Below are 14,887 nucleotides of genomic sequence, written 5' to 3'. Positions count from 1 at the left end.
TAAGCCTCTACCCGCGCCAAGTCGCCCGGGTCCTGGACCACATCATCAGCTTACGCTGACAGGACCAGCCACAGCTCCGGCTCCCGCAGCACCAACCCTGTCAACCTCCTTTGGAGGAGACAGAGGAAGGGCTCGATCGCCAGAGCGTACAGCTGGCCCGAGAGGGGGCACCCCTGCCGTACTCCTCGCCCGAAGCTGACCGGTTCGGTCAGGGTCCAGTTGAGCCTGATCAAACACTCTGCAGAGGCGTACAGCACCCGGAGAAAACTCACAAACCTGGGTCCGAAGCCAAACGCTTGCAGAGTGCTCAGGAGATACCCGTGATCCACCCTGTCAAACGCCTTCTCCTGATCTAAGGACAGGAGGGCGAACGACAGACCATCCCTACACCCAAGTTCCAATAGGTCCCGGACCAGATATAGGTTGTCGAAGACGCTGCGGCCTGGGACGGTGTAGGTCTGGTCTGGGTGGACCACGTCTGCCAGCATGGACCCTACCCGCAGCGAGATCGCTTTTGCCACGACTTTGTAGTCCGTGCTGAGGAGACGGGACGCCAATTTCGTAAATCGCGCAGGTTCCCCTTCTTCAGCAATAAGGCCAGCACGGCTCGCCTGCACGAAAGAGGGAGGACCCCGCTCTGCAAAGACTCGGCCCAGACGGTGACTAGGTCTGGGCCCAGGACGTCCCAGAACACACGGTAGAACTCCACGGTCAGCCCATCTATGCCCGGAGATTTATTGGTGGGCATGCAACGGAGGGCTTCCGAGAACTCGGCCAGAGTGAGAGGCAGCTCTAGCCGGTCTCGGTCGCCCACGCTGACCGTCGGGAGCTCCTCCCAGAGCTCTCTGCAAGCGTTAGGATCGGTTGGATCCGGGGAGAAAAGGCTTGCATAGAAGGCTCTCGCCCTCCCGCACATCTCCACCGGATCCGTGAAGGGGGTGCCATCTTCTGCCAGTAGGCAGATGACATGTTTTTAGCCCCCCTCTTTTTCTCCAGGGCGTAGAAGAAGCGGGAGCCGCGATCCATCTCCCGCAGGAGACGGATGCGGGATCGAACAAAGGCACCCTCGTCCCGATGGTCCTCAAGGGTCCGGAGCTCCTCCCGGCACACTCCGCAGAGGGGTGGATCCTCGGGGCTGGCGGCCAGACGCCTCTCCAGCTCTAAAACCTCCCGTTCCAACTGCTCTGTCGCCACATCCCTCCGTCGGCTGGTGCCCCGGGTGTAGTCACGGCAGAAGAGCCAGGAGCGCACCTTCCCTATGTCCCACCACCATCGCGCCGAGGGAAAGGCACGCTGATGCTCTCACCAGGCCAGCCAGAACTCCCAGAAGGACGCCACGAAGCCCGCATCCTCCAGCAAGCTGTTGTTAAAATGCCAATAGGCCAGCCCCGGCCTCTCCGCGCAGAGGGAGACTGTCATGGTGGCTATATGATGGTCAGAAAATGGGGCCGGCCGGACGCTGGAGGAGTGGGCTCGTGAAAGATGAAAGCGTGATAAATAAATGCGGTCCAACCGGGAGTGGCGCGACCGATGGGCCTCCACCCGGACAAAGGTGAACCTGGAAGTGTCATCTGGGTGGTGGTCGCGCCAGTATAGAAAAGTACTGGGAGATAGATATATTAGCTCCAGGGTAAACAAATCCCTGGTACCAGGTTAAGTGAAATGGAAGCTGCTCCAGGTCAATTAAGACACCTGGGGCCAATTAAGAACTTTCCAGAAGGCAGGGAGAATGTTATGTTGATTGGGACACCTGAAGCCAATCAGAGGCTGGCTGAAACTAGTTAAAAGCCTCCCAGTCAGTCAGGTGGGTGTGCACGTTAGGAGCTGTGGGAGGAAGTTGCGCTGTTGGAGAGGCTGAGTAGTACATACCATATCAGGCACAAGGAAGGAGGCCCTGAGGTAAGGGTGAAGTGGAGCTTGAGGAAGTGAGGGCTGCTGTGGGGGAAGTAGCCCAGGGAATTGTACATGTCATGTTTCTAAAAGGTCAGCTACCACAGCTGATACTATTAGTGTCCCTGGGCTGGAGCCAGGAGTAGAGCGTGGGCCTGGGCCCCCCCCCACCTTTGCCCCGTTTAATCACTGAGACGGGAGACAACAGAGACTGTGCAAGGAAGGATAACTTCTCCTCACCTCCCTCGCTGGCTTATGATGAAAATGGCTCAGTAGACTGTGACCCTTGTCTCTAGAGAAAGAAGGGTTACGTGGAGGGTCACAGTGAGCCTCTGAAGCTAGTGAAATACACCAGGAAACACGGGACCCACGGAGGCAAGGACAGAGCTTTGTCACAATACCCACTTCTTTCTTATTCACCCACGAAAGCTTATGCTCCAATACGTCTGTCTATAAGGTGCCACAGGACTCTTTGCCGCTTTTACAGATCCAGACTAACATGGCTACCCCTCTGAAAATTTGGTTGTGTTGGTCTGCATAAAGCTTTTCCATGCAAGCAGTTACAGTAGTTGTACTAGCTGGTGTGTGACTGCAAATCCGAGTATGACTGGGAGTTGGCTCAAGAAGCAGCCCCACTATTAAGTAGTAGTAAAAACTCTGAAAGTTTGGGGATCCCTGTCATAGAACAATTCCTCTTAATTATTTTTTATATTTAAACCACCAAATAGTTTTAGAGTTATGTCCTTCCCCTTCCAATTAGCAGTATTTAGGCAAGCTATTCCAGCCTATTCAGATTCCTGTACCGCATCTGTCACCATGTTATTCGAGTACCAAGATAACTGCTCTTAATCTTTATTCCAAAATCAATCCCTCCAGCCCTCTGATCATTTCTCTCCTCTTCTGGGAATTCCCTCCCATTTGTTCATAAATTAACCGTCCATACCAGAAAAATATAGATTGCTGTTAACATTATTGTATCAAGTTACTGTTAGTCTTTTAAATAACACATAGCATACAAAGCTATATTGGGAGAAAATTAAAATCGCACAATGATGCACACAAGTCAGGAATGAGAAAGCCAATGCTGACCACTGTTCAGAGTAGCAGCCGTGTTAGTCTGTATCCCTAAAAAGAAAAGGAGTACTTGTGGCACCTTAGAGACTAACAAATTTATTAGAGCATAAGCTTTCGTGAGCTACAGCTCACTTCATCGGATGCACACAAGTCAGGAATGAGAAAGCCAGTGCTGTAGCTCACGAAAGCTTATGCTCTAATAACTTTGTTAGTCTCTAAGGTGCCACAAGTACTCCTTTTCTTTTTAATGCTGACCATGTGTACCTTGTGTGTATGCATTCTTATGGTACAGTTTTTAATTATATAATTGCATACTATTCCTGAACTCACACCACCATATAACCTTAGATATACATTTAGCATATTTAATAATTCCTGCAGACTCACTATATAAAAATATCTACAGTATATTTATAACAGACTTGTCAGACAAGTTTTATTTTCTCAGAAAGTCAGTTTGCATTTTAATTAAAAGTATTTCAAGTCAAGCAAGCCAATATCCTGGCTACTCAAGAGCTCCAGAGGCCTTGGAGTGAACTGGGGACTAGTTCCTCTATTGTCTCTCTTCCCAGGAAAGGGCAGGGATATGGTGTCATGAATTTTTTCTTTACTCACTAGGTTAGCCACTTTGTCTAGTAACTCGTTTATTTGCTGGCTCTGCACCAATCCAATGTGCGATTTCCCCATCAAACGACGCACCTTCTTCTTAATGTCATTCTTGCTCACCTAGGAAGCAAGTAGAGGACCAGGTTATTTACCTTTCCCTAATCACGGACAAAATACCCAGACATCTTGGTGTACACTGCAGAAGGGGATGGAAGAACTGATCTCCTTACTCACTGTTTGCCCTACTGTCAGCCATCAGTTTCTCCAGACAAAGGAATAGAGTAAGCTATTGTTTAAACAGATAAGCTCTCTTCAGAAACTGGAATAGGTGCTGATGAATAGGACAAGTAAAGAGAAACCAAAGGGAAAGGGAATGCAATTTTTTCTTCCACATTTAGAGGGGTGGGGGTGGAAGATAATGTCACTAAATGGTGTTACTGCTATTCAACAGCATTTAGTATAGAAGTAGTTAGAAATGGCAAGCAAGACACCTTGTACAAATTACACACTATGTCACTGTGGCTAAAGTGAACATGGTCACAAAGGGCCATTTAAGGCATGAATATTAAGGATAAATTCTTGATGTAATATAGCAATCTAGCCCCCTGATTCTCATTAATACCAGTCGGGAGTGTGTGCAGCTTAATTCTTGTGACTACCCTGAAAATGGCCCCACCTTCGCATACGGTTGTACCTAGCCATACAATACCACAAATAGAATGTCTTGTGCCTAGAAAAGGGAAGGAGCAGAGTATCACCTTCATCATAAGCATGTAGACAAGCATGTTGTGCAGTAATGTAGCTAGTAGGCGATCTTCATCTTCCTCCAAGCGCTTTCGGTCATGTTCTCCCAGGGATAAGTACCTATGAGAAGAACCAGTTGTGAAACAGAGCCGGGGGTGCCTTTCACCCAACTAACTGCAGCAGTGAAGGGAGACAAAGCACTGTCTATAGGAGACAGAAGCAAAGGAATCATCAGAGTGATAAATGGACATTTCCCAGTAGGAAATGTTCTTGGCAGGGTGCTCCAATCACCAATTAAAAGGGTCATCATCTCTTTCCCCACAACTAAAAACACTAAATTACTAAAACTATTAAAAATTATTTACACATTATATTCATAAATTCAAAGAAAAAAGATCAAAGAGGAAATGGAGGATTCCGACTCAGGGCATGCAGTGGTAAGAAGGAACTGGAGAGGCATTTGTCCACACTGCCCTTTATACTCTCAGTTTGTAGCATGAGGAGAACCAACAAATGCTGCTTACTAAAAGATTTCTGGACTTGGGCACCAGGTGTGCATGTGTATCCAGTACAGAATACTCCTAGGGAGAATCACTCAAAGGAGGATCATCTGTTTCCCCAACAGGCCCAGCAAGCAGGTTCCCTTCATGATCTGCAGGGCCAATCCAAGGAGGTACAAGAGGGAATATAGAGGGAAAATCTAACGAACATCTTAGATGTCTGTATCCTAATGCAAGAAGTATGGGAACAAACAGGAAGAACTAGAAACACTAGTGAATTATCACAATTACTACATAACTGGCAACATAAAGAGTTGGTGGGATAATTCATGTGACTAGAATATTGGTACAGAAGCATACAGATTGTTCAGGAAGGACGGGCAGGGAAAAAAGGGAGAGGTTTCCTTTTATCAAAGATGTATACACTTGAACTGAGGTCAAGATAGAAGGTGGGAGGCAGACTTGTTGAAAGTCTCTGGGTAAGGATAAAAGGGGTAAAAAAGCAAAGGTGATGTCATAATAGAAGTCTACTAGAGACCACCTAACCAGTAAAAAGAGGTGGATGAGGCTTTTTTTTGAACAAGAAAATCATCCAAAGCACAGGACTTGGTGGTGCTGGGAGACTTCAACTACCCAGACATCTGTTGGGAAAATAATAAAGCAGGGCACAGATCAAACAAGTTCTTGGAATTAATTGGCAATATCTTTTTATTGCAGAAGGTAGAAAAAGCGACTAGGAGAGAGGCTGTTCTAGATTTGATTCTGACAGGGAGGAAGGAGGAGGAACTGGTTCAAAATTTGAAGGTGGAAGGCAGCTTGGGTGAAAGTGATCAAAAAATGATAGAGTTCATGATTCTAAGGAATCGTAAGAGGGAAAACAGCAGAATAAAAACTATGGACTTCAAGAAGGCAGACTTTAGCAAACTCAAAGAATTGGTAGCTAAGATTCTGAAAGGTAAAAGGATCCTAAAAGATAAGTCCCTAAAAGGTAAAAAAAAAAAAGAGTTCAGGAGAGTTGCCAGTTTTTTAAAGGGACATTATTAAGAGCACAAGAGCAAACAATCCCAATGGATAGAAAAGATAAAAAGTATGGTAAGAGACCACTCTGGCTTAACCAGGAAATCTTCAACAGCCTGAAACTCAAGAGAGAGTCATATAAAAACTGGACATTTGGTCAAATTATGAAGGATAAATATAAAAGAAAACAACACAAGCATGTAGGTTAGTCAGTACGATTGGACTAACATCAGTGTAAATGAGGTAGTATCTGAGGCCAAAACAGGGAAAGAACAGGTTAAGAATTATCTAGGCCAGGTCTATACTACAGAGCTATATTGGTTTAACTACATCATTCAAGGGTGTGAAAAATCCACATCCTTGAGCAATGTAGTTATACAACATAACCCCCCCACATAGACAGTGCTATGTCGACAGGAGAGCTTCTTCCATTGATACAGCTGTTGCCTCTCAGGGAGGTGGATTAACTATGCCTACGGGCAAAGATCTCCCATTGGCACAGTAGCACTACAGCAGCGCCACTGTACTGCTATATGTGAAGACAGGCCCTCAGACAAGCTAGATGTCTTCAAGTCAGTGGGACCTGATGAAATACATCCTGGAATACTTAAGGAACTGCATGAAGACATCTCTGAGCCATTAGCGATTATCTTTGAGAACTCATGGAGGACAGAAGAGATCTCAAAGGACTGGAAAAGGGCAAATATAGTACCAATCTATAAAAAGAAGACTAAGGACAACCCAGAGAATTATAGACCAGTTAGCTTAACTTCAGTACCTGGAAAGATATTGGAGCAAACAAACAATCAATTTCTAAGCACTTAGAAGAGAATAAAATGACAAACAACAGTCAGCATGGATTTGTCAAGAACTAAACATGTCAAACCAGCCTAATAATCTTCTTTGACAGGGTAACAAGCCTTCTAGTTGATGTGATAGATCTTGATTTTAGTGAAGCTTTTGACACTGTCTCACACGTTCTTCTCATAAGCAAACTAGGGAAACAGCCTAGATGAAGCTACTATAAGGTGGGTGGAAATTGGTTGGAAAATTAATTTTTTCAGTCATGCTGGAAGAGCATATCGAGTGTGGTCCCACAGGGATCTGTCCTGGGTCTGGTTCTATTCAATATCTTTATAAATGATTTGGATAATGGCACAGAGAGTACATTTATAAAGTTTGTGGACGATGCAACCCCTCCCAGCTTGGTAAGTGCTTTGGAGGATAGAATTAGAATTCAAAATGATCTTGACAAAGCAGAGAAGTGGTCTGAAACAAATAGGAGGAAATTCAGTAAGGTCAACTGCAAAATACCACGCTCAGCAAGGAACAATCAGTTGTACAAATATAAAATAGGAAATGACTGCCTAGGAAGGAGTACACAGAAAAAGACCAGCGAGTTGGGGAGGAGGGTACAGTGAATTGAATATGAATCAACAATGTAACACTGTTGCAATAAAGCGAACATCGTTCTGGGATGTAATAGCAGGAGTGTTGTAAGCAAAACACAAGAAGTAATTCTTCCACTCTACTCAGCACTGATAAGGTCTCAACAAGAGTACTGCATCCAGTTCAGGGTGCCACACTTTGGGAAAGATAAAGACAAACTGGAGAAAGCCCAGCGGATAGCTATAAAAATGATTAAAGGTCTAGAAAATAAGATCTATGAGGGAAGATTGAAAAAACTGGGTTTGTTTAGTCTGGAGAAGAGAAAACTGAGGGAGGACATAATAATAGTCTTCAATTATGTAAAAGGTTGTGATAAAAAGGAGGGTGATAAATTGTTTTCTTTATCCACTGAGAACAGGACAAGAAGTAATGGGCTTAAATTGCGGCAAGGGAGATTTAAACATTAGGAAAAACTTTCTAACTGTAAGAGTAGATAAGCACTGAAACAAATTACGTAGGGAGGTTGTGGAATCTCAGTCATTGGAGGTTTTTAAGAACAGATTAGACAAACACCTGCCAGGGATGGTCTAGATAATACTTAGACCTTCCTCAGTGCAAGGGACTTAACTAGAAGACCTGTTGAGGTCCCTTCTAGTCCTACATTTCTGTGATTCTATGATTTCCTATTTTCCCCACCTGCAACTGTTTGATAGCCATCACATGGTCACAGTTGTGCAACAGTCAGCTCAGTATAAGAGTAACCCCTCTGGAATTGCTTCCCCTTGTTCTGCAGCTGCATAGAGCCTGTACAGGAAGTGGTTACTTTTCAGGCCTAGGGCCCTCACTTCTCCCACACCCCTGACTAGTGAAGCAGCTGCTCTTCAAACTTTGTGGCTCCTTTTCATTCTCCACCTCATGAAATAGCTCCTATTTTGGCCTCCAGCCCACAGATTGGTGGCTAAGTGTAGGTGGCTGACTGGCTGGTGAGGCGAGGGGCTGGGAGTGGAGAACAGAACTTGATGAGTTGAGAAAAGCAAGACTGAGGGGATACAAGACAAGTAGGAGGAGGGGTGACAGATTAAAGATGGGGTGGCTCTAATGGGTGGCACAGTCAGCAAATGCCCATTGGTGCACCCACTAAACTAGCCGTTCACTTCTTTCCTCTGCAGAGAGGGCTTTAGGCAGCTTGGAGCTTGAACAGCCTTCTGCTCCCATCCACATCTGACTGAGTGCTAATGAGAGCAGGAGACAGCACAACTGGCTGTGTGCATGAGGAGCGGAGGGAGTAGTAAAACTAAAGCAAGGGAGACAAAATAAAATTATTAATTAAAAAAATTAAGTTACTGACAAAATGCTACAACAAATGAACATGCACATAGGACTCCCATACACAAACAGCTTTAGAGCAATCCACAAAATATACGGTAACCTATCTGTAATTGTTGTTCTGCAAGATGCAATGCAGAAGTATGCACCAGAGTCAGAGGACTTTGCTAGCAGTACCCATAGGGGTGGCGCTCATGCCCTGCATCCCAGCCCCTTTCCTGGCCATATAAAGGCAGCACCATCCTGACCTCCTCAGCTTCTTTGCACCGAAGGTCAGAAGCACAGACTCAGATGCAGAGTGGATAGAGAGTGGGTTGTGGAATACACATCTGCATCACATCTCGAAGTAAAACAATTACAGGTAGTTAACCATTTTTTCTTCTTCAAGTAGATGCAGCCATGTATTCTCCTGAGATGACCTGAAAGCAACACTCGTAGGAGGTGGAGTTTGGAGTCTGTGTAAACAAGGACTGCAGGATTGCCTCCCAAAGTTTTTATGTGATCTAGTTGCAGTAGTAAAGGCACTGTGGTCTGTAAAAGCATGCACAGAGGACCAAATGGCAGCCCTGCAAATGCCATTAGTATTGTCTGGGCTCTCCTGGAAGGGGCTCCTGCACCCTTTGAGGAGGCATAGCCTGGGCTACTTCCTATACAGTCATTATACAGGAAATTATTCCAAGGCACTGTCTGTGAAGCAATCACTTGCCCCTTCATTTAATTTGCATATGAAATAAATAAATGGAGATGTGGAGCAGAAAGGTTTGGTCCTATCCAGATAAAAAGCTAAACACTGCCTGCCATCCCACGTGTGAAGACGTTGCTCCTCCAGAATTAGATACGGCTTGGGGAGGAACGCTGGTAAATGTATAGCTTGGTTCAAGTGAAACTGGAAAACCACTTTGGATAAAAAGTTAGGGTGTGGCCATAAGGTTGCTTTGTCTTTAGAAAACTGCATGTAAGGGCGCTCCACCACCAAAGCCTTTAACTCACCCACCTTCCTTGCAGACGTTATGTCCACAAGGAAGGCAGTTTTCTGACACAGAAGGGAGAAATAGGAAGTTGCCAGAGGATTCATCAAAGGTCCCATAAAAGCTGCTAAGAGAGTATTAAGGTCCCACAAAGGAACTGGCTCTTTAACAAGTGGGTGGAGATGAGTGACTCCTTTCAAGAACCTCACTGCCATGGGGTTTGAACACACCAACCTCCCGTGGATGTACAGATGAAACACAAAAATTGACACGAGGTAGACTCTTAAACAAGTAAGTGCAGGACCAAAAGAATGAAGGTGTAAACAGGTAGTCCAAGATGTCCTGGATACCAGCTAAATTCAGTTGAACTCCCCAGGCTAATGACCACATCAAGAAATGCTTCTAATTGGCTGAACAGGTTGCTCTGGTGGTGGGCTTTCTACTATTGCGTGAGACTTGCTGGACCACCTCTGAACATTGTTTCTCCTCATCATCATCTAACAATGCAGCATCTGTGCTGTGAGATGCAGGGAGCTGACTGCAAGAAGTAAAACCTGACCATGATGCTGAGTCAGGAGGTCAGAATGAAAAGGAAGGGATATGGGATGCTGAACCAACATTGTGAGGTGAGAGGGGGAAAAAAAAAAAAAAGATCGTTTCAACCACATTGGAGCAATGAGAATAAGCTTGGCACAGTCCAATTTCAGTTTGAGAATTACTTGAAGGATGATTAGAATTGGAGGAAAAGCAACAGGAGTGCCAATTCCCAGCTCAGGTGAAAAGCATCAGTCAAGGAGCCCAGACAGAGACCCCCTCGGGAGCAAAACAGCTGGCATGTCTTGTTGTCTTTTGTGGTGAAAAGGTCGATTGTTGGGATGCCCCAAACTGCAAAAATGAACCACAGGGTGCTGAGCTTCATGGACCATTAGCGATTCAGGGAGAAATTTCTGCCGAGGTGCTCCGACAAGCGATTCTGGATGGCAGGTAAGCGATCAGCCATGGGGGGAGAGACGGTCTGCTCAATGCAAAACTGCCAGAGCCTGATCACCACCTGACACAGCATGTTGGAATGTGCTCTCCTGTGTCTGACTATTCAGATGATAGACCAACTTCAGCCACATTTGAAGAGGTGCAGCTTGGCATATTGGACTATCTGCGTGCATGCAGTCATATGCTAGCAACCTCAGGCATACTCAAGTTGTTGTTGTTGAAGGTTAAGACTGCAACTCCAGACATAGTGAACTGGTGAATTGCCTGGAATTGCTCAGTCAGCACGAATGCTCTTGCACTGGGGTAGGATCTATCAGGGCCTTGATTAACTTGATTCTTTGAGACTTCCTGCAGTTTAGGATGAGACCTAGACAACTGGGTAAGTTTTGTGGGACCTGGACATGATGGAGAACTTCCTCTCTGCACTTGCCCCTCAGTAACCAATTGTCCAGATGAGGGAAGATATGAATTCGCCTCTTCCTGACGTATACTGTCACCACAACCGTGCATTTGGTAAAGACCCGGGGAGTGGAAGACAGGCCGAAAGGCAGCAGGATGTACTGCTGGCGTTGATCCGTCATGACAAACTGGAGAAACCTTGTGTGGCTTGAGAGAATCGCTACCAATCCCAACAGGGCAAACAAACAGACTAAACTGAAGCTCTACGTCAGGGCGGCACCGGTGCTGAAGAGGAACAGAGAATAGGCATCAGCAGTAATTGAATGACAGATGCTCCAAACAGGTACTGGGAGAAGCACCAGTACCCGAGGCAGTACCAAGCTCAATGAAGGGATCTGCCACCATGACAACTACAATGCTGAAGGATGCACCAGTGTTGAGGAGGCCTTTGGTGCCAGGCCTCAACCCCCCAGTCTGAGGCCGGGTGGTGCCTCTCTGTGACGCAGCCAGAAAGTATCTAGGGCAAAACAGAGGACAAGACGGAAGAAGCCATGGCACCAGCAAACTCTTGAACCAGTAGGGAGTCTGGGACGGAGAGGCAAAGCAGATCTGATGCCACCTGGTACGCCGCTGGCATAAAAATATTTGGTGCTAGTGCCGATGTCAACAGTACAGGACTCAACAGACACCCCAAGGTTGGAACCAGAGTTGATGGTATGGGCTCTCGCTGCTCTTGGCACAGTACCATGGAACAGTTAGTCAGACCTGCTCCATCCCAGATGCTGCAGGAAGTATGGTACCAGTCAGCACCCTTCTTAGAAGATGAGGTGGCATTTCCCTGAACCCTGGAATGTCCTAATTAGTTTTATGGAACTTCTTCCTTGCCATACAACTCCTCTTACTCTTGGTGGAAACAGTAGAGCTCGAGCATGGAGTGGCATTACTTGCCAGATCCAAAGGTCCGCTAATCAGATGAGGGACTCATTGCTGAAGTGAGCCTCCTGGCCTACTCCAGCAAGTGCTACTTCAGCCGCAAGTCTCTTGCCATTTGAGTGCTCTTTGTGAATGACTTGACTCTTTGTTGTGTCTCGGTGAAGGACACATTAAGCACCTCATGTAGGGATCGCTGTTGAGGATCACTGTTGCCCTCACGCAAGATAGACAATGCTCGAACCCTGGGGAGGACATCACACAGGACAGCCAACTACTTTAACTAATGCTAAACCTAACCGAAGGTGCTAACTACTATTATATACAAGAAAATTTTCTCAAACCGAGACCAGAAGTGCAATGTGAAAACCATCACTCTGACTTTAGCCTTGGGCTGTAAGAAGGAACTGAGGGGGTTGGGGCCAGAGAAGAGGCCAGGGCTGGAAGGCATGAGCACCACCCCTACCAGTATTGCTAGACAAAGTTCTCCGGCACTGGTGCATGCACCCACCTAAGTAGAATACTCAGCTGTATCTACTCAAAGAACTTGACTTTAATTCCCACCCCCAGATTACCAGTATAACATTAATAAACTTTGGTTAAACTGAAAGGAATCATACTGAATTACTGTGGGTTGCTCCAAAGATACGGTCCATGTTAATTATGCCCACCTGTAAGATATGGGCTGGTAGGAGCATCAGATCTCAGGAGCAGGAGGGAGCCCAGAGAGCTCCTTCTCCAGGCTAAAGGGGGGAGGGGATTCTTCAGAGCAATTGCGGTATAGGCTGGGTGAAAGATAATGCAGCTTTGACAGCTGGCCTGCACCTCTCTAGCTGCTGGCGCTCTGTTCCTTCCATGCATCCAAGCTTTTGCTTGCCTCTCCTGTTTTGTTGGCTCTCCCAGAACCCCACAATGAGCCCTACCACCAAGGCCACCCAATTTGTTTGCTCACTGGGTCCTTATCCTCAAATCCATTGGTGGTTATTGGGAGATGTGAAGAGAGTTGGCATCCTAAAGATTAAGGGGGAGGAAAGAAGAGCACAACACAAGAGCACAAGAAGAGTGAGAGCACAACACATGGAAAGGAAGAGGAAGACATAGGAGAGTAAGTCAGAAAGAGAAAAAAAAATAGGGAAAACAGTGAAAGCAAAATTAAAATGTACACAAAAAAAGAAGTGGCGTTAAATATGGGACAGCAGAAGAACAAAAGAAAGGGAGATAAAGTACACTGTGAATAGGATTTAAAACAATCAAATTCATGCAGTCTTTGAATCTAGAGAGTTGAGTGTATAGAATGCTGGATGATCTGTACTGGAAATCCACCCCGCAAAAATAAGGAAGTCTTTCCTAAAAGCTTTCATTGTTACTAATCTCTTGTGGGGGGGAATTTCAAAAGCAGCTATGTGACTCAGTAGCCCAAGACCCATTTGTACAAGTGACTTAAGGCTCCTAAGTCCCATTGACTTTCAATAAGACTTGGGCATTTAGGAGCTCCAGTCACTTTTGAAAATGGGATTTAGGCTCCTAAGACTCTGAGAAGCTTTAACATTTTTTACCCTATATCCACATATCAGCATTTGAACCAAGGGGAAATGGAGAGGTAAAGATTTTCTTGCCTTTAGTATAATTTTCACCATTTTGTATAAACTACCCTACTAGGGATGGCTTTTATCCTTGGATCAAAGATATTTCTGGTAAGAAAAGCAGCTCCTCCTCTGCCCCCAGGGCTTTTATTCACCCCTCTTTTTTAGCTCTTGCAAATTATTTGGTACTTTCTGAATGCTCAAAAGGTATTGCCCAGGCTACTTGAGCCTGCCAGTCCAGCCCCTCTACCCCAACCTATCATCATCTCTCCAGCTGCTTTACTTTTTCCATTTACCCAGTACATTCCACCCGAAGTTCCCAGCTCTGCTTGTATTTATTCATCTTTCTTTGACAGGGTAACAAGCCTTGTGGATAAGTGGTAGATGTGGTATATCTTGACTTTAGTAAGTGATACTGTATTGCATGACCTTCTCTCTAAACAAACTAGGGAAATAGGGAAACTAAATGGAGCTACCAAAAGATTAGTGCATAACTGATTGGAAAACCATTCCCAGAGCGTAGTTATCAGTGGCTCACAATCAAGCTGGAAGAGCATATTGAGTGGGGTCCTGCAGGTATGTTTTTGGATCTGGTTCTGTTCAATATCTTCATAAATGATTTAGATAATGGCATAGAGAGTACACTTAACAAAAGTATGTGGACGATACCAAGCTCCAAGTACTTTGGAGGATAAGATTAAAATTCACAATGATCTAGACAAACCGGAGAAATGGTATGAAGTAAATAGGATGAAATTTAAGGACAAATGCAAAGTACACCACTTAGGAAGGTACAATCAATTGCACAAATGGGAAATGACTGCCCAAGAAAGGAGTACTGTGGAAAGTGGATCACAAGCTAAATATGAATCAAAAGTGTAACAGTGTTGACAAAAAAAAAAAAACAACCCCACAACAACAACAAAAAAAACACATCATTCTGGGATATATTAGCAGGAGTGTTGTAAGCAAGACACAAGAAGTTATTCATCCACTCTACTCCCTGCTGATAAGGCTTCAACTGGAGTATTGTGTCCAGTTCTGGGTGCCACATTTCAGGAAAGATGTGGACAAAGTGGAAAAAGCCTAGAGGAGAGCAACAAAAATCATCAAAGATCTAGAAAACATAACCTATGAGGAAAAATTGAAAGAACTGGGTTGTTTTGTCTGGAGAAGAGAAGACTGAGGGGGGACAGGATAACAGTTTTCAAGTACATAAAAGGTTATCACAAGGAGCAGGGTGAAAAAATGTTCTCATTAAACTCTGAGGATAGGACGAGAAGCAATGAGTTTAAATTGCAATAAAGGAGGTTTAGGTTGGACATTAGGAAAAACTTCCTGTCAGGATAGTTGAGCACTGGAACAAATTGCCTAGGGAGGTTTTGGAATTTCCACCATTGGAGGTTTTTAAGAACAGAAAAATCACCCGTCAGGAATGGTCTGGTTATTATGTAGTTCTGCCTCGAGTGCA

General features: G+C 45.2%; 1 protein-coding gene across 50 annotated transcripts in view; it reads right to left on the bottom strand.

Moving 5' to 3' along the window:
- The window catches only part of MADD (MAP kinase activating death domain), a 130,848-nt gene that overhangs the window by 37,665 nt on the left and 78,296 nt on the right, over positions 1-14,887 (bottom strand). For all 50 annotated transcript variants that reach the window (XM_038407680.2, XM_038407650.2, XM_038407640.2 and 47 more), the window contains 2 exons: positions 4,329-4,434; positions 3,580-3,690 (listed from right to left, as the gene is read on the bottom strand). In XM_038407680.2, coding sequence (XP_038263608.1) covers positions 3,580-3,690; positions 4,329-4,434 — 217 coding nt within the window. The remainder of the gene's footprint in view (positions 1-3,579; positions 3,691-4,328; positions 4,435-14,887) is intronic.

This window comes from Dermochelys coriacea, chromosome 6 (genome assembly GCF_009764565.3).
Source record: "Dermochelys coriacea isolate rDerCor1 chromosome 6, rDerCor1.pri.v4, whole genome shotgun sequence".
Classification (NCBI taxonomy): Eukaryota; Metazoa; Chordata; order Testudines; family Dermochelyidae; genus Dermochelys; species Dermochelys coriacea.
Note: the sequence above shows the minus strand (reverse complement) of the source record. Positions and strands in the feature narration are given on the sequence as shown.